The 20,805-nt window shown below is 28.9% G+C and overlaps 2 protein-coding genes across 5 annotated transcripts in view; one reads left to right on the top strand and one right to left on the bottom strand.

Moving 5' to 3' along the window:
• Positions 1 to 12,636, top strand: part of Nost (Nostrin) — a 201,614-nt gene extending 188,978 nt beyond the window's left edge. The window contains exons 10-14 of the mRNA XM_075356900.1: positions 1,258 to 1,410; positions 5,287 to 5,439; positions 5,944 to 6,049; positions 7,502 to 7,651; positions 11,083 to 12,636. Coding sequence (XP_075213015.1) covers positions 1,258 to 1,410; positions 5,287 to 5,439; positions 5,944 to 6,049; positions 7,502 to 7,651; positions 11,083 to 11,189 — 669 coding nt within the window. The 3' untranslated portion in view covers positions 11,190 to 12,636. The remainder of the gene's footprint in view (positions 1 to 1,257; positions 1,411 to 5,286; positions 5,440 to 5,943; positions 6,050 to 7,501; positions 7,652 to 11,082) is intronic.
• Positions 12,637 to 18,718: 6,082 nt separating this feature from the next.
• LOC142319523 (uncharacterized) overlaps positions 18,719 to 20,805 on the bottom strand; it is a 144,535-nt gene continuing 142,448 nt past the window's right edge. For all 4 annotated transcript variants that reach the window (XM_075356895.1, XM_075356899.1, XM_075356898.1 and 1 more), the window contains one exon: positions 18,719 to 20,277. In XM_075356895.1, coding sequence (XP_075213010.1) covers positions 19,876 to 20,277 — 402 coding nt within the window. In that variant the 3' untranslated portion in view covers positions 18,719 to 19,875. The remainder of the gene's footprint in view (positions 20,278 to 20,805) is intronic.

Genomic DNA, 20,805 nt, shown 5'->3' with positions numbered 1-20,805 from the left:
TCAGAAGTTGAACCTGAGTAGTGCGATGTCGCACCGTCATGTTGTAGCCCCAGCAGTGTCTGTCTTCCTCTTCCAAGAGTGCAATGAACTGAAATAAAATATCCTAATATCATTCTGCATTAATGGTGTACTTGAAAAAAATAGGACCGATTATTTTCTTCCACGATACCGCGCACCACACACCCGACTTCTGTGGGTGTAATTGTTTTTCGTGATAAACGTGGGGATTTTCAGCACTTCAGATTCTACTGTTTTGGCTGTTTACATAGCCATCCAAATGAAACCGTGCTTCATCTGTGAAAAATAAAGAATCCATAACATTAATTCCCTCACGCAGATATCGACTGAACCATTGACAATATTGTAGGCGTTTTTCTTTGTCGGGCTCAAGAAGTTGATGAACCGTTTGAATGCAATAAGGTCGTAATTGTAATAGTTTGGTCGCCCGATGAACTGTTAATTCAGACAAATTAATTTCAGCAGACAAACGTCTGATCGATTTATTTGGCGAGGCGATTAATCGGTCTTTGATTTCAGTGACTGTATCTGTATTAAACACTGACGCAGATCTTTTGTGTTCCTTGTTATTAACAGAACCAGTCTCTCTACATTTTGCAACTAACCTTAATACTGATGTTTTGTTAGGAGCTGGTTTATCTGGGTACTTATGGCGAAACAAATCTTGCACTGTAACCACTGATTTCGTACTGAAGTACGACTCAACAATGAAAACACATTCATCTAGGGAAAATACCATCTTGTTTCTAGCAATACACTGAACGTTATGATTGCATTGTTGTTACTATCGGTAGTGTTTTACTGCGTTGCCGTGATGTTCAGATGTTGGACGAGTCCATTTCAGTAACGAGTAGGGGAGTAAGCTTGACATCTGAAATTTCATGGATGAGTGATTGACGGGTAGCATTTTATATGGGACACCCTGTATCATTGACCACTAACTTATGTGGTCCTACCTTTCTGTGCACTTACCACTTACGTCCTCTATGCAAAAGAATGAAAAAGAAATAGATTAATCTCTCCTTACAAAAAAATTTACTTATACTCATACTTATGCTATAACACTTCCTTACATTACCTGATGATGCTGGATCATCCTGACTATCTTTTCTAAAAATATGTTTAACAATGATTGATTTGTTTTCATTAAAATTATATTAAAGATTAGCCTTTTGTGAATTAAATTTATATTTAAATTTTTTTTTACTTTATTTTATTATTCCCGTTTTATGTTTTTAGGCATTAGTCAAAGTATTACAGTTGATTCGACAAGATTTAGAAAGAGAAAGGAGAAGTAAACAAGGAGTTGAAAATTTAGCTAGAGCACTTAAGCAAACTCCTAATTTTGGTACCGAAGATTCACAACAAAATGTTACAGAGAAGCTTCATCATGTAAGTTGAATATAGTTAGTTTATTTCATGTAAAGTGTTCTACTTTTTATTTATGTCCTGAACATAGAAATAATTCAAGTCGATTCACTGAGAAGTAGGAAAAACATTTAATGGTAACAAATTTCACATGTTTGTTGTTGAACTCTTATTAAAATAAAAAACTATGACAGTAAGGTAATGATGATAATATACTTATACATAGAATAAAATGTGTTCTTGATTTGTTAAGTCTTTAAAATTATTAATAATTATTTAGTGTATTAGTTTTAAAAGAATAATAATTTAATCATTTATTATAGTTTTACTCTACTGTATTAACCCTCCATCGGTCGCTTAAAATTTGAATCACCGACTCTCGCTTAGCGGAGGTTTCGTCCGGGTTACGCAATAATGTACAAAATGTAAAGAAAATTTTATTTTTATAATCAAACTTTTATAAAAATCCAGATATATGTTTAATACAAATAGTATAATATAAAAAAAGTTTTTTATATTATAAAATGTATATATTATTTAGTTATTGTGAAAAATTATGTTTACAATTATTATATGAAATAAACATATTTTATACAAAAGTATGTTAAAACTATGTACGAAAATAGTATAAGAAATCTTATTTATTACAAATACAAGTGTAAAATATATGTTTTAAAACAATTCAAAAATAATAATTATCAGGAAATATAAAATTGTAAATGTTGCTAAAAGTTGAAATATACTTTATATGAAAAAAAAACATAAAGGCGTACATTCAAGAACATTGCTTACACATGGAAATATCATTGTGGAAAAACTACAAATAAAATATATTGTAAAAGGAAAATACTTAAAAACATGTATAAAGCCAGCCATTAATTAATTGTTTTGATTGTCATTCATGGTTGGCCAAAAGCAAAGCCTTGCAAAGGCTTAGACAGATGGATTACTGTCTACCGGTATTTCTTCATCTTCATCGCTGGAATTAGCACACTTGGTACACTGTACTGCAGAATGCTCTCGGCATATGAAAAGTCTGCACTGAGCACACCTTGTCATCGACGGCCAATTTTTCTTATAGCAAAGGAAGCATTGCCCCAAAGTGACTACATCTGTGGTGGTTCACATTGTTGATCTACTTGTTTGCTGATACCCAGAATCTCACACATCCATAGTTTCATCGGCTTAGGTATATCTCTGTAAGAAATTCTCTGTTCACCGTAATCTTTGCACAAGGCGAAAGCTAGCTCTTGAATAAACTTTTTTCTAAAGATAGTCTGGTTTACATTCTTTTTCAGAATGATGTAACCATTCAGACATCCAATATCAAGAAGGGTGTAAAACAGCCTCATCGACCATCGATTACAGACTCTGGCAGTTGAATAGCTTTCCTTATATTTATCGATTGTGTCCACTCCTCCTTTGCTTGAATTGTAGAACAAATTAATTTCTGCCTTTCCATAAGAGCGAGAATTCTCAGTTGTGTCTACAGTATCGGTGTTATGCATTGATGACAGCAGGATTACATCTTTGTTCTTCTTTACTTTAAATGAAACCATTGTGTAGTCTTTGTTAAAAGCAAAACATGAACTTCCTACAGGACGTTGTTTGGTATCGATGAAAGCAATTGGTATTTCACGTTTGTTTTTCCTTACTGTTCCAACGAGGGTCAAGCGATGATCTTTCAAAAGTTCTTCACAAAGAGGTATGGATGTGAAAAAGTTGTCAGCAGTCACATTTCTTCTGAATCAGAAACTGGTTCAGTCATTCTCAGAACAACTTCTTTGCCTGAGTTATCTACAACAAAAGGTCCTTCAGGTTGTTTCCCTACATATACCTCTAAATTGGCGGTATAAAATGTTTTTGCACAAGCCATTGTGTAAACTTTAATCCCGTACTTGGCAGGCTTGTTTCTCATATACTGCCTGAAAGAGCATTGACTGCGAAACAATTCCAGCATTTCATCAACAGTTACAAATTCACTTACAATGAAATGTTTCTTACATAACTCAATAAGTCATCAATCAAATCTCTTAACAGGAGCCAATTTATCAATTGACTTTCTATCTTCTCGCGTCGTGATGTCAAACCTGATACATCTCAATAAACATTTGAATCGGCTTAGTGACATGACGCATCTGAAAAATTCTACACCAGTCCCATCAGTGGCCCATAGGTCTTCTAGAATTAGATTCCTGCTACGCATTACCCCTGCCATATACAAGATACCAATATCAGCTCTTATCTAATTGGATTAGTTGTTTTGCAGTATCGTTCTCTAGTAAACTTTTGTTTGTTTGCGTTTATATAAATACTTGTGTAGCCCGTTATGTCTTTGATTGTTTCATCGGGGAAAAAAAGGTTCCATGCCTCAACAGGAGACTTGGCTTCTTTTGCACTTTGGGCCACACATCCCATCCTCATCCGCAAAATATCTCTATTGGGCATTTGAGCCTGCACACTTTGATTTGGGTGCAAGCCCCAAAGCATTTTCCTACTTTTGCTCGTGTAAGCTGCTTTACCGTTTTGCCTAGTTACAATAATTGCAGATTGCCATTCTTTTAACGGAATACATTCTATGTCATCAAAATCATCTTCATATGTAATACCGTTATTGATATTGACAGTCGTCTTGCTCACCTGGTAATTCATGTACTCCTTCATTTACCTCTTTGTTTTCATCACAGGAGTCTGAAGAACATCTTCTACATGTTCTTCAGGAAATAATTCGCGAGTAAAACTCCCAGTGGGCCTAGATACAATTGCAAAATGTTCCTCTTTTTCCATTTTCAAAAACAAAAATTCACTGCATAACTTGAAAATGTAAATGACCTAAAAAAAACCTCTCGCACACCAAGGTTTCATCCAGGTTTGCAAAACACAAATAGACACTTGTGGAGGTTTCATCCACGTTTCCAAACACAAACAGACGCTTGCGGAAGTTTCATCCACGTTTCTAAAACACAAACAGTCGCTCGCGGAGGTTTTGTCCAGCCTTCTACTACTTCACTTGTGACACTGACCTTGAACGAAGATTGGGGGTGGAGGGGCCTGTCAGCTGTTCCTGGAGAGAGAGTCGACAATGTTACTAATGGACAGTGCTGCCAACCCCAAACAACACATTTACCCAAACAAAACCAATTTTACCTGGAGGAAACCTCCACTTAGCGTCCGGGGTTAATGTTAAACATAATCTGTTTTTTTTTTTTTTTTAAATTAGAACAACTGTATGGTATAGTGATCCTTATGAATTCTGTGATAACAGAATTTTTTATTTTTCTTTGTAATAATACATATTTTTTATGATATTTTGTTTTAAAATATTACATTCCTTTCAATAACTTTTGTTTTTTAATCCTCGACAATAAAGCTCAAGCTGTAAACTGTAAAACCATACATCCATGAGTATTTGTGTTATACATTTTATTACTTTTTTAATTGTCTTTTCTTAACAACACTGTTCGTGTATTGTATGAATATTTTGCATGAAATTAAAATTTTTTTTTATTGTATTGGTTTTTACATAAATGTGATCATTCATGCTAATATTGTATTTGTACAGTATCAGCTGATTTGGTCATTGGCCAAAAAATACCAATTTAGTTACAAATATAAATCAAAAGTGCATTTAGTGTTGTTTAATATCAGTGATCTTAAGAAAATGGTTTATTAAGCGTAACTCTGATTATTGGCAGTTAATCTCAATTCGCAATCTTTGTTTTCAAGATTCTACTTCCAGAGACTTTTCTGACTTTACGATTGTAAGAAGATGTAGTCTTACAATTTACCTGTCTTACCCAGAACCAATAAGGATTATAACTATATGAAGTATTTTTGATTAGTACTTGTATTTTTTTATTACATTATAAAACAATATTTTTGTATGTTAATGTTCCACAGATGAGGTCTATGCTTACTTATTTGGAAGCAGCAAAATATAAAGTACAAAATGCTCTGGCCGATATTGAAGGCCAAACCAAAAGTAGCCATCCACTGGCTTCACATATCCAAATAACAAGGGATCGTCAAGGCCTGCAACAAAGCATTCTTAAGGTATGCTGTGTTAATTCTTTTTAATAGAATTAAGTTAATAAAATTTAATATAAATACTTTTAAAATCTATTTTACCCATATACATAAAAAACAGGTTGTGTTTCATTAAATCTTTTCTATTTTTATAATCAATACTTTAACTCGCCTTAAATAACATAGCCGATATTACTGTATATTCCATTTATTTATAGCATGTTTTATTTATATTATGTTAATTATCTTGCACTGAATTAAATATAATATTGTGTACATGTCTTGTGATATAATATATGTCCAGTTCATTTATCCATTTTTAAAAAATATTTTGCTGTTTCACTCAAGTCAAACATTTGCCAGCGACTTCAACTTTAAAACAATCCTGCAGTAGAATAGGTATTTAATAACAAGACTTTTAATCTAAATGTTAATCACTATTAAACAAAATTATGCTTAAATTTACTTTAATGGTGGTAATTTTGACTTATGTTCGAATTTGTTTATGTAAAAATTTTCATAATGTTACAGGTTCCTCCTTGGGTTCGAAAAGAGTCAATTGATATTACTGATTCTCCTGACTGGATGGATAGAGGAGCAGCTGATGGAAATTCTGTCCAACCTGATAGTGATTTTGGTAGGAAAAAATTGAAATGCTCTGTAATGCGACAATAAAATAGTATATCTTCTTAATTTAATGTGCTGAAATTTAATATTTTTATTTTTCTTAAATAATATTTTTAGAGAAAAAAATTAATGATAAGCTGGATTTTTCATATTTCTCATAAATTTAATTTGTATAAGACTGAATCTTTGTTTCATATAATTGAAAGAGATGGTATATCATATCAGAAAAACACTCCAGTACAGAAATTTATTGTACAGTTGTTACTATATTTCTGTATCAGTTCCCAGACTGGTACTTCTTTGTGGTTTTTAATAAATAGGTATTTTTTGTGACTGAATGGTTATTAATTCTTATTTATTAACTATGTGTTTTTGTTATTGTTGTTTGTTCCTAGTTAACTTAACTGCTTGTTATCTAGCAACAAGCAGTATGTAATTTCCCATCATGATGCTAAGTAATGAGTTGACACCTACCCAGATATGGATTACTTAAAGGCAAATAAAGGCATGAAATTCTAGATACAAATTTTATTAAGTCTGAAACTCTTTTTTTAAGTTTATCCTTTTAAGTATTCTCAATCATTTGCTATCATGGTTAAAAATAGTGAATAAAGGTTTTACTAAATTTTTCATTAATATATTCCAAAATGAAGAAATTTTAGGAATCAGTTACAGTCAAAACCTTCACAGATTTGTTTACATATGTTTGCTCTTAAAAGATTTTTGTATAAATGTAATGAATTGAATGAAATTAATGTAATCAGCAATTATCCCAAATTTAATTAAATGATCAGGGTGATGACAATTGGCTTCATTTGCAAATTGTGGAATTGCACTACTTGCTTACTTGTTACAATAGTGAGATGACAAATTTCTGACAAAATTCAGAATCTGCAATCTGATTGATTATGGAGATACTTTTGCCTGCATCAAGTGTTTCACTAACTTTAACATAGTCAGGCTATTAGTCATCCCAAAATTGATACATCCATGAAAGGATTTCATTTAACGTAAATGTAAATTTCAAATTTGTTTGAAAATGACATTATCAAATCGACAATTTCAAAATTGTTTTATAAATCATTTACAGATTTATGTGTAGAAACAATGTTGCTTTTGTGGCATTGTGAAAAATTGGCACAGACAGTTTTTAGGAATATGAACCAAGTAGTAATAAATAGCGTTTTCCATTGGATAATGGTTTTATTTTATAGGAGATATTAATAAATAAGGAGAATATTTTTTTTAATAATTATTAATATTATATAACTTAATTATTGTCAAATTATTCTTGCCAAAATGATGTATGTTCAATATATGATATGACTTTATAACTTTTTTTTATTTTAACAATAACAAATGTTCTAGATATTTTGCTTTTTAACTGTTTAATCATACCTAAGTAATAAATAGAAACATCATAAAGAAAATAATAATTATGAATAATGTATTTATTTTACAGATGAATTTTCTAGCCAAGGAAGTGAACGAGATTACCAAAGTTCTGTAATAAGCCAGTATCCTGTATCTTCACCAACAACAATTACTCCTAGGTGCAAAGCGCTTTACCATTATGCTGCCAATCTTTATGATGAACTGAATTTATCACCTGGTATGAATAATATTAATTTTATATAATTCTGTAGATTTTTTTTTCTTAGATTGGTTTATGCTTAATTTATTTGATATGTATTTTTACTTTTTAGTAACCTTTTTACGTGATCAGTTTAATATATAGACCTGTTATGATTTAAACAACAAGATTTTTTTGAAAATAATGGTGTTTGTCTAAATTAGTTTTGATATAAATAGTTATTTTGATGGATTTTTTATCATTATATTTAATAAGATTTTCCTCTATAAATTTTTGAAATCCATAGGATAAAGATAGAAAAACCAAAAAATAATTTTAATCAATTTTTGAGTGACCAAAGCAAGGTCCTGTTATAGCTTAATCTTTAAAATTTAGTCTATGTGTGTAGTTATGATATAGTTAAAATCAAATGTGTTTACAATTTTTTTAGTAATTTTTCTAATAAGATTCCTGATCACGTGCTTGAAAAAATGATGAACAGATTTCTTCTATGTAAATTTTTTTTTTGTAAAAAATATGAATAAATTATTTAAAAAATGTAGTATACAATAAACCTCCCCTAGTTTATTGACCATGAGAAATCAAATTTTAACATTGGATCTATATTTTAATTCTCCAAATACCAAATTTGTCATTTGACTTGGATAGCTATTATATATTTACAAACACCTGTACAGTATAACCTTATCTTGTAGAAAATACACACACATTCACACCAAGTGTGGTTCTCTGGGGCATACTTGTATACAATTTTATGCATTTTGTGCCTTACTTTAACTGCAGACTTCTGTTCTATTGGTCAGAGATCAAAATACTTTTTTTCACAAAAGATAAATATATATGCACTTAAGGTAATGTATATTATAAGGGGTAAAGAAGTTTCCAGAAAGAAGAAATGGAGAGAAAATGAAAAAGAAGAAACTATATTTGTGAAGTGGAGTAAAAGTGACATTATTCTATTCATTTATAAAGTATAGGGTAGTTCTTTTGTAAACACTAAAAGTGAGTAATGCTTACATAAAAGTGAATTGTAGATCTTTCAGTTGTTTTTCTTATTGCTAATTCAATATTAGTTTCTATAATTACAAAGTTCCTCCATAACAAAGTTTCAGGGTTAAAGAACGGTGTTTAGGCAATTCTAAATCTTATAAAATAAGATTTATTTTTTGATAATAATTATTTTGCTGTAATTGTAGAATTGAATACCAACTGATGATGCGAGATTTTACAAAAACAGATTATTTCTTTACTACGTTTTGGTGGTTAAGATTCAGTTTATATATTAAATTCTATCAAATAAACCACGTAGTACAGAATATTGAGATATCTTATCTCTCTTTCAGTAAAGTAATATATATGAGTATATTCAAAAAATAACTCAACCACCAAAACACAGTAACAGACCAATACTGGTAACAGTATGCCAATAGTCAACTTTTCGCAGAATCCCGCATCATTAGTCTGCATCATTCTGTTATTACATAAAACAAATAACAAAAAAATAAATAAAAGCTTAAAAATTTAGAAAACATAAACATTCTTAACAACCACAAAATTTGTAATAACACAACTGTCTTATTTGTTTTGTTAGTAAAAAAAACTAGTTTATACATATAGCCTTGGATTCTAGTTTATTAAAGATAACTTTGACCAATTGTTATTTTATTCTTATTAATTGTATTTTCCTGATGCTATTTCCTGAGATGTTCAAAAACTTAAGTCTGTCTTTACAGTGTGAAGGAAAAGAATTCATAAGTTGGACAGGATCTCTACTTTTATCATCCTGTTTCAACTTTGTTGAATTATAAGATGTAATTTTTACAGACTTTTTTCGTGGCTTTTTTCTAATTTCTTATATATGTTTGCAGTAGAAAATGGCTTACTCCCACATGGGCAAAAGTAAAATGGGTAAATTATAAATGTAGCATCAGTATTTATTTACTTCATAAGTTTCAATACTGTTGAGTACCACATGAAACTTTTCTCAGTTTAAAATTGATTATAGCATAGATTGTGTATTTAGAATGATTTTGTGAAATTTCTCTCAAATTTAATTCTTATAATAATAATAATAATAATAATATATAATTAATTCTCATAATAATTTCAAAATTATTGTTATAATGTTGTGTTTTTTATTTTGTAATTATCAAAATTATTGAAGATACTTATTGAAATCCTTAAATTGAATCATTTTCAACCACTTGACCAGGTTTCTTCCATTTAAAATGGTTAGATAAAGGTCTAAGAAGAAGAAGGTACACATATAAGAAGAAGAACAAATAAAATGTTTAGATAAAGGTTTAAGAAAAGAAGAGTATTTTAGATTTCACCTGCCAGAGTGTCCTGGTGAGAAAACACTAGAGCATCCTTTCTAGAATGAAATAAAATATTTAGCATCCTTCATATGAATTACTTAAATTCAGATAAAAATATTTTGTATTAAGAATGATTAAATTTGAGTTTGAATAGGAATAGGATTCCTAGGCATTTTAGTTATAAGGATTTGTAATTTTGTAGTTAGTTTATTCAATATTCCTGGATCTAATTTGGTGCCATTTGCAAGCACAGTTTCATTTCATTCATTCAAGTTGTGGTGTTTGAATAACTTCTAAGTTATTCAAAATTGAATAACTTGAAAATTTTTTCAAGAAATTTTGCCTCTAAAATGTAAAATTTTGTTAACTTTGATTTGCTTATACAAATATTGACAGCTCTTATAAAAAATTATAAGTGTAGAACATAGTATATTCCAAGAAAATTACTTTAAAAGGGGGTTTTCATTGAAACTTATGTTTAGCATGTAGCCCAATAATGGCTTTTCACTCAAATATTAAAAACTCACCAGATGTTATAACAACGTGAAAAGGTGAAAATAAAAAGATGCTCCCAGTGGAAAGTACACCTCATCAAATGCTTTGCAGTAATATTTATTTATTTGTAATTGCTTATATTCATAATTACAGATGTATCTATTTATAATTGTTTTATCTAAAACTAAATGAAGTGTTCTTTTTCCTAGTAAGGGGAGATATTGTATTTACGATGCTCATTTTCTACAGAAAGGGACGTAATTAATTTATTATCTTGTACTGCTTATCCCAGGCTTTTTTCCTCTGATGTATGTAAATCATTTTTCATACAAGTGGCATTAATCAAAGTCAAACAGGTTACTCTCAAACATAAACACAGTTTTTTTTTTGTTTTTTTTATGATGAGTTGAATTCTTTAGCATATGAAAAATGAAAAGTGCCACAACCCTGACTGGGATTCAAACTTAGTTGAAAGGCTGCCCCTCTCTTCCATGGAGATGAGCACTGTTAGGTGGCACCTAGGATTATATATTGAAAAGTAAAAATTGTTATCTGTTATTCATAATTAACAGTTTAATCCTCATCCTCATAAACATTTTCTACTTAAACTATAGAATTATATGATATTTGTTTTAGGGGATGTGATAAACATTCATGATAAACAAGCTGATGGTTGGTGGCTTGGTGAACTCAATGGTGTCATAGGAATATTTCCAGCAACATATGTTGAAGAAATAAAATGATGTTTTCATTTATTTTGTTGACCTGTCGTGTTTTCTTCTCTACTTCAGACAGGGTACATTTTATTTGTTCTTTCATGGAATAGATGAAATAACGATGGATATTCCTTGTTATCCAGGAAATAACATCCTGTTCTGAAAGTATGTTGTTTATGTACTACAAGTACATTTAGTTATGTATTTCTTTTTCTTTATAAATGCTAATTGCATTTTAACGTTTTATACATAAATGTGAAAAATTATTATTTTTACACAATAAAAACCACAATCTAGAAAATGTATTTTTGTTCCAAGATTATAACATTAAGTGATGTTAATTTATATAAAGGTTTACTCTTCTTTTAAAGAACTAAAAGAACTTATTTAGTCTGAATTGTTAGTTAAGTGTTAGTGTTTTATTTATAATTGCAGTGGTTGTAATATGCTGAAACTTTCTTTTCCATTTAGAGAATATTTTTAAATAATCCGATACACCAAACTTCACTTGTGGGTTAAGAAATCCTTCATACAAAGTTCATTAAATAAATGTTTGTGAGACAAGGAAGGTTAGTTTAATTTTGTTGATTTCAAAAATATAACCTCTATAATATGTTAAAATCACCATAGCTATTAATATAGTGTATAAATTCTATGGCAATAGATTTTATAATAATGTTTGCAATGACCACAGTAAAAGTTTATGTTTGGAGTTCAAAACGCTTACTGTATTTAAAAAAAAAAAATTGAAATTTTTACTTAATGCTTTCAAGACAAAATGGTTACTACACCATGTTTCATCTAACAACTAATTTAGGATTTTATATTTTATAATTGTTCAGTTTTTTAACTAGAATATTAAAGAAATAAGAATCATTATTTATTATTTTTATTTTTTTAAATTATATATGTTTATTTTACATTTCTAATAATGTTTTTTATTTCTTTGAATAACATTTTTTTTACATTCATCATTGTTTGCCATAGACAAAGAAGTTATTTTGCTTGACAGATTTGCAAATTATTATTTCATTGATTTGTTTGTTAATTTTAAATGGTGTTAAAAAATATTAGCAATCACTAAATGACAATTGGATTATCTCTGTTGAAGAGAGATTGCTTCCTACATGGCTTAATCTTTAAGATCTATGGGAAATGGTTTTAGTCTCAATTATTGGCATTTTATTTGTGCTTTACCTGTCCAAAATACTATAACTAGAGATATTGAAAAATTTATAGAATAATCAAGTTGTAAAGGGCACAGTTTAACAAGGACCCTATTATGTATTTATTGTTGATATATGTACTCAGTTTGGTGAATCATGTACCTTATAATGTAGTAATATTTTTGTATACATATAGAAAAAAAGTTGAATATTAGTGTTATATATCCCATAAAATATTATATATTTTAAGTACTATTCAATCATCAACAGTGTACATTCTTTAGTGATAATAAACATTTTATATAATAGACCACTATTTTTCTTTGTTTTATCCAAACCTTTCCAGTTTCCTGATAATTATTTTGTTCATAAACTATATGATCTAAGTAGTACTACTTTGAATCTCCTTTGTAATAATTTAATTTATGATGCTTTGTATTTGTTTATTAACCTGTTTGTTAATTAGTCTAATGATCAAGTGCTCTTGATCAATGTTGAAAAATGAACATAAGTGAAGTTTTTCTTAATAAAATTGAATTGCATACCAAAGGATGATATTTGCTTTCCTGTATTCATTCAAAAAGAAATGGAAATTCATTGAGTGATATCACTTAAAACCAAATATGAATCCTTTTTATTTTTTGAAAAATATAAAATTTTTAATGAAAATGACTAACATATTTTGTAATTCTGATATTCTTTGAATTCTTGATTTTGCTTTATATTCATGAAGTAAAAACCAACAGCTAATTCTTACTTTGTCTTCTTTGCCAAATGATATAGAACCCAGTTTCAAGAAGGATGCAGCTAGCTGTATACTATATTTAACATAATGTGTTTCTAAAATATGAGTTTTGCCGTATTGTATAGTACTATTATTGCGCATTTAACTAACATTAAATGGTTCTGTTACATTGTAGTATTACAGAAATTTAATAGAGATAATGATAAGATCACCATGGTTTATGGCGGCGTGTACATTCTATTACTGGTTGTTTACATCATCAAATTCCAGAGTAAATTTTTATTGTCTTGTTTTACAATATGAAAAGTTATAAAATTAAATTAAATGTGTAATTGTGCAGTTTGAAAATAAAATTTAGTGATCTGCTTCTTAATTTAAATGTTTTTTAAATGTATAATGCAATATTATATATTCTTATATATATATATATATTTTTTTTTTTAATTTACTTTTTATGCTTACACATTCTCATAATTATTTTATGTTGATTTAAAAGATATTTGTCATACAGATTATTATTATTATGAGACAAAAGTATGATTTAATAATGTAAAATTTAAAAAAAAATTAACATCAACTATTGTTCTTTTATTGTGATGAAATAATTATTTTATAACTATTTTGTGATTGACATTTTTTTACTTAATGTCTAGTCTTGAAAGCGTTAATATGTACTGTTATAAAAATATTTCTCCATGAGTGTGACTCAAAAAGTTACTAATATTTATTTTTTAAACATAATTTTATTATCTCTTTTAATTGATCCTGTTTGTAATTCAAGCTAATTTTAACTGATTTGTTAAAATAGATTAATAACAAATTATTAGTAACAGCTACAATTTTTTAATCAGTCATGAGTTCTGTTTTATTTCATCTTTGTTGTTAAAATAAACTGCATAATTGTTAAAAAATATAACAATTAATACTTATATTTTTTCATTTTATTTTACACTAATCTATTGTATTATTATACAACTAAATTATGTACATTTTTTCATTATATAATGGGAATGTTTTTAATCCCCTTAAAAATAATAATTGAATTAATTTTATAATAAATATCTTTAGTACTAACATATCAAATGACTAGGTTTTTTTTTCTATTATTATAAAGTTAATACAAAATTTGTTGTAAATAAAATTATACTGTTTAGATTTTTGGTTTTCTGAATTTAATAGTGTATTAATGCATTGTAAAGTAATACGGAAATGTTTTTAATGATATAAATTAATATATTTCTTGTATGTTTCTTTTAGATATTTTATTGTTTTGTCAAAAATAAAACTATCTGTAAAAAGAAGGACTAACACAAATATATCTGTTTTATCTAAAGGACATTTTACTGATTTAATATTACGTGCAATAATTGTCTTTAATATAGGTTTTTCTTTCATACTATTAATTAGAATATTTTACAGAAAAATAGAATGGGAGGAGAGGGTGCAGTAGATGAAAACCAGTTTGATTTCAGAAAAAAGCACGGGAAGGCATTAAAAAAAATATTTGCCCTTAAATTAATTTTAAGAAGCAGGTTGTGACACCCATTACTATATCATGGTACGTTTTCCTAATATTTTCATGTAGAATAAAATATGTGTTTTAAGGTAAATAATATTGAAGTAAAAGAATAAAGATCTATTTAATTAATTAAATAACTCAGAATATATAATTAATAAATTAATTACAAAGAGTTAATTTTTATAAGAATTAGAAAGCTGTAATAAGAGTAGAAAATGAGGAAAACAAGCTGCAATATTTTAGTGATAAATTTTTCCTTTGTTCATTCATAGAGTGAAAATTGTAAGTTTATTATGTTAAGCATCAAGAAAACTTTAGAACTTTTCAAAAGTGAGAAGCAGCTCTCAGATTAGTAAGGAATTAGTTGAGAAAATTTTACTGGTTTATTAATAGTAATATTGTTCATGAATTGTTGTCATATTATTTATTGTCTACCAAATTTATATTATTGTTTGTATTAACTTCTAAAATGTATATGACTTCTAAATGTATAGAATGCCACTTCCAGATCTTATCAGAGTCATTATTCAGCTACCTCAATGAGAGTGATGTTATTTATAAAACTTGTTTTGAAATGCTTATAAAATGATTTGGAATAAGGACACAAAGTATATTTGAACTCTCCATTTCTTTCTAGTTTATTTTTTTGTTATTATTAAATTATTTTTTTGAATTTTAAATGCTCGTTGTTAGATCTGCATGTGTAGATTAATATCTTTATACTTGTGTCCAACTTGTACAAGGTAGTTTGTATTGTGGAATGTATAGTTATGTTTAGTACTTTTAAGAGATATAAAGTACACGTATTCTTTGCATCTGCACAAAGAGTATACTCATTTAGAATGGCAGTTATTGTGAGCTGTGTTGAAATCTATGGTAAAATTATCATAATTCTACCGGGTGATTCAAAAAGGACATTACAAATTTAAAAGCATATAAAAATTTATTGAGATAACTTATAGATTCAGTTAAGGTCCCAGTTCATTGAAAAACACATTCCCAACATTCACTTTGGTTTAAGATGGCTTCCATTTGTAATGCAACATATATCCCACCTTAAGTCAATTTCATTCCAGATTGTAGCCACCAAGCCATCAAGTTGGCCATTACCTCTGCAGCTGCGACATTAATTCAAAGTCGGCAGGCAAAGGTGGTACATAAACCTGATCTTTAATGAAACCCAACAAGAAAAAAATCTAGCAGGGGTCAAGGTGGGAAGCAAGGTGGCCATGCAATTGAACATTCATGACCGATCCATCAACCAAGGAATCAAGTATCAAGAAAATCTTGGGCTTCTAGGGGGTAGTGAGGTGGTGCCCCCTCTTAGTTAGTTATTGCATCAATCTTGGTCATCATCATCATCTAACTGAGGAATTAGAAAATTTTGAAGCATGTCCAGATAAATGATGCCATTTACAGTTGCCTCCTGGATGAAGAATGGCTGTACAATCTTTGCTTGATTAGGCCACAAAAAACATTGACCTTAATGGTTATCATGAGTGTGCTGCAAAGTTTCATGATGATATTTGCTATCCCATATTTGGCAATTATGGTTGTTCACTTTGTCACTGATGTGAAACATTGACTCATCACTAAAAATGTATTGTTATCTGCAATTGGCTTCAAGTGCAATCATTTACATAATACGTGCAAAACAGTCATTTGTGGAATGTCAGTCTCACGTGACGCATGTCGAATTGATTTCTTCAGACTACAAGCTAAGCTTTCTCTGAGTTGTTCCACAGCAGCTTCAGGGATGTGTAAGGATTCTAGTGATTTTGTATGTTTAATAGAACATCTCAATTAAGGTTTGGTGCCAAGAGTAAATTTTATACCTACTAGGAGGCTTCCTACTGTACTCTCTATGAAAACTAGTTGAACTGCAGTTTCTGACTGCAAATCATGAAACCAAAACACAGCAAGCATGTTCTGCACCAGTAAATGTATATATTTTCAACAGCACTAGTGGCCAAATTCATTACTAATGAACTATGTGAATCAAATCTTGATGTGTTTTGCTATGAAATGAATCAATTGAATCTGTAGGTTATCTAAATAAATTTCTTTATGCCTTTAAATTTGTGAAGTCCTTTTTGAATTGCCCGCTAGAATGATATGTATAATAACATTGTAACAAATTTCTTGGGACAAGTAAATATAATAGGAGAATATTCATCTGCATATGTATCCAATGAACTTTGCAATAGAACCTTATCACAATGTATTTGTGAACTTAATGTAGTACTTCCAATAATCCAAGTCTTACAGTTTTCTACAACAAAAGAGTTTATTATGCATATTATAATTAAAAAATAGCATAATGATTTTTTCAAGAGCATCATTGTGCTTTTAAAAAAATTAAGGTAAGTCATACCAAAGTAATGAGCAAAATTTCAAATTGTGGTAAATCTTATGATAATTATTTTCTCTTTTTTTCAAGTAGTTTACATTTTTGTATACATTATTTTCCACCTTACTGTGAAAGTTTGAAAATGCACTTGAAATAGAACTACATTTCAACTTCATAAAAAATCTTACTTACAATTTTCTGGAGTGGTATTTTATTCTCATAGTGTTGTAGTATACGCTGAAACTCTGTCATTGTACATCCCAGAAAACTGTGTTCAGTATTTTTATTGTCAATGGCGTTTAAATTCTTTACTGGTCAATTCAGATGAAGCCTTTTCATTCTCTGAGATTCTGTTTCACATTCAAAAAGGAAAATCAACTTTTATTCATTATTATAATACTGCAGTAAAAATTTTGTTTTGATTACTTGTTAACATTTGTAAGTTATGTGTTTTTTGGGGGGTTTGCGACTATTAGCCAGTAGCAATTTTTAATATAAGATCCAACAAACATAAATTTTACAATGTAGTAAGCCCATAAGCATCATTTGAATTGCATTTTGCCAGATACCCAACTGTACTCTGGTGTTGTTATTCGCAAATCTATTATTCCTTATGCTTATGTTAATTATTGCTTGTTGTGATAAATTTAAAATTGAATCAGTTGGAGAAGAATCACAAGATTAATCTTTAATGTTGTATCATAATAGATAAATTGCAGCTTCACATGAAAATCAGTTGCTAAATTTATCTCTTTTAATAAGAATTAATAGATTTATTTGATTATAATACTGATTATATCTTTTATAATAAGAGGTTCTACTACAGCACAGCACATTAGTGGAACAAAGCAGCATAATCAACCACTTTTCACCATTATATAAAATGCCGGGGAGATATAGTAATTTAATGTGCTCTCAACAGATTCTGCCGTCAAAAAAGTCTTCTGATAATGTTTGTCTGAATGGCATTTTTTAAAGATATTTAGTATGAACCTTTACAAATAAATTAGTATCTTCATGTGAAAATCTGGCAAAACAGCTCATAGTTCAGTTTTTTCTCTAAGTAACTCACAATTCTGAGATAGAGGATGGTTTTTCTTACTGAAGCCTGAACTTATTCTCAAGTGGTTTTTAGTATCGTGAGGAAAATATATTGTTGCAGTTTATTTTGAGTTGGGCTACAAAAAACTGATCAGTATTGTTCTGCTTCCTTTCTGGATAAAGATTTTCAAATCTCCCAAGGAATCATTTGCAAGATGAACAAACACTACCTAAAGAATCCTTGAAATACTCCTTTCATTGGGTTGGTTTGGTTGTTTTATAGTTCTTCTATGGCAAGATCATCAGTTTCTTTCTCACTATCCAATTCTTTCCTGGATCTTGATCCCATTTTTCCATATTCAGATCCATGATGAACATGTAGAGTCCTGTAAAGTTACTGCATCTTGATGTTTGTGTAGTTGATGAAAAGTGCTCTGGTTATGGATCTAACCTGGAACTCCTTTTCCTATTAGTAGCTACATATAAAGTGCTACTTGAGATTAAAATGCTTATCGTGTAAAATCATACCTCCTAGGCCCTTCTAAGAATACATTGAAATGTTTCTATAGAAGATAAACATCACATGCATCTAATGCACTTGCATTTGACAGTGTCATGACAAATTAGCAATCAACATCATTAACCTTAATAATTTTAAAGTACATAAATAATTATTTTTAATAGGAATAGGAAATTTTACTCTGCAAGGTAATCTAAAAATATTTGTTAATAAAATAAAAATGAGTTTTTTTTTATTTTAAAAGATTGTCATACATTATTTACAATATAATAGGCAATATCATTGGCACAAACACACATTTACATTCAACATGTATTTTTATTTTGTAATAAAAATAATAAGATAATTAACCACATATTAAAGAAACTCTTATAGTCCTGTCAAATAAAGAAACCAATCAATCACACAAATAAATTTAATTCCAACTATTGCCTACAATACATATTGTTTTATGGTATTATTGGTTTCATTGCTACATAAATAACAAATTTTAAGTACAGCTTTTTCATATGTACTCTGATAAAAAATGCAAATCATTTACTTAATCCTTCTGTTATTTTTTTTTACCACTCCTAATTTATTCTTTAATGTTCCTGATTATTACAATAAATATTAACTTTTTTAAATTATTTTGATTATTAATCAGTCTACTCTTGAGGACATGAGTATATGTAGTTATTTTCTAACAGATCTAGTTTGTTTAAATCATTGTAATAACAAGCTCTTTAAAAAATAATCTAAAAACAAAAAAAAAATTAAAATATTATTTTGTAAGAACAACCTAAGTACGTGAAAAAGGGACTAATTGCTCAATTTTCTAAAATGTAAAATTATATAATAAACATGGTTTTTTTTTAAATAGAAATAAAGAAAAAATTCTTTTTATTCATTGCAAACCATTTTATAACAAAATCATACACATTTTTCATCTACAGCACAGCATATTTCATCTTTATACTAATACAATTAATAATAATAATTATAATAAAGTATCACTATGTATAAACATTATTTTACTAAGTATTCGAAGACTTTCAATTCTCTTAATTTACAATAATATTTTATTTTATATTAAATTATAAAAAATTATTTGTACAAAATGTAGAAAAATACATCATGAATACCTAGTTTATTTATTAGGCCTATTACAGTTATTTTAGGCAATCTGAATACTAATAAATTAGATAAGCTTGTCATTTTCATCAGAAAATCACTAGCTGTTTGATTTCATATAAAATTTCAACTTATTTAAAGCCTATCTTATTCACACGAATAAATAACTGTATTCTATAATCAATCAAACAATAAAATTGCATATCATACACTTTTTTTTTTGTTAGTTCTTTATTTATAATATTAGCACTATTTCTGACTATTCTTCAGGAGTCGGCCTGCTTATCAGAGTACCTGGCCTTCTGCCTCCAATCCTTCTTCTGTTTCCAATTAAAGATGATAATTTTGATTCAGGTGTAGCAGGAGAGGGTTGTTCTGTAGTTGAAGCAACTGCTGGAATTGTTTCTGATGCTTCTGATTCTTCTTGAGGGTTTTCTTCAACAGGTTTTTCTTCCTCGGGTGGCAATTCACTTGTAGTTTCAGCTGGTTGGTTTGGCTTTAGACGTTTTGGTAACAGACCGGATACAAGTTGTCGGCGATTTGCTGCTTGGGCTGGAGCTGGTTGTGGTTTGGCTGCTTGCTTTTCTCCTACACGTAATCGTGGACGATTTCGTAAACGTGTTAAAGCATCTGGAGCTGCAGTCGTAACTTCTGCGGGTTGCTGTAATAAAAAATTGATGGATTAAATAATTATTTTATGGTTAGCAGTAAGTAGTCTACCTAAATTTGCTACTTGGATTAACATTATTAAATTGATAAGTTGTTTGGTGACAGCTCAATAGTCATCAGTGATGTTTGAAATCTAAATACACTGCATCCGGTTACCTCTGTTACAAATGCACTTTTGTTGTTGAATTCAGTTGATGGTCTCAACTTAAGATTCCTTCACTATTGGGACACTCTCTGACTCTGAACAATGCCCATGATTTATACAAACCAAATCCTCATCACACTCTATAGTTAAAATGCCTGATTCATAGAATCCAGTTCTCAAAGAATTAAAAGAGATTAAATATAAAAGAAAGCATTTATATAATTTAAATCTTCTTTTTGTATTAAAGTGTTAAAAAATTAATTGCATTTTCTAATATTTTATACAAGCATTGTTCAGGTGGTAGGCCAGTTCATAATGGATAGCATGATGATTTCTAAATGCATTGGTCTTAGGTTCAATTCCTGTCAGTGGTCT

This window comes from Lycorma delicatula, chromosome 2 (assembly GCF_047948215.1).
Source record: "Lycorma delicatula isolate Av1 chromosome 2, ASM4794821v1, whole genome shotgun sequence".
In the NCBI taxonomy this organism is placed as follows: Eukaryota; Metazoa; Arthropoda; class Insecta; order Hemiptera; family Fulgoridae; genus Lycorma; species Lycorma delicatula.
This window is presented reverse-complemented; position numbering and strand designations above follow the sequence as displayed.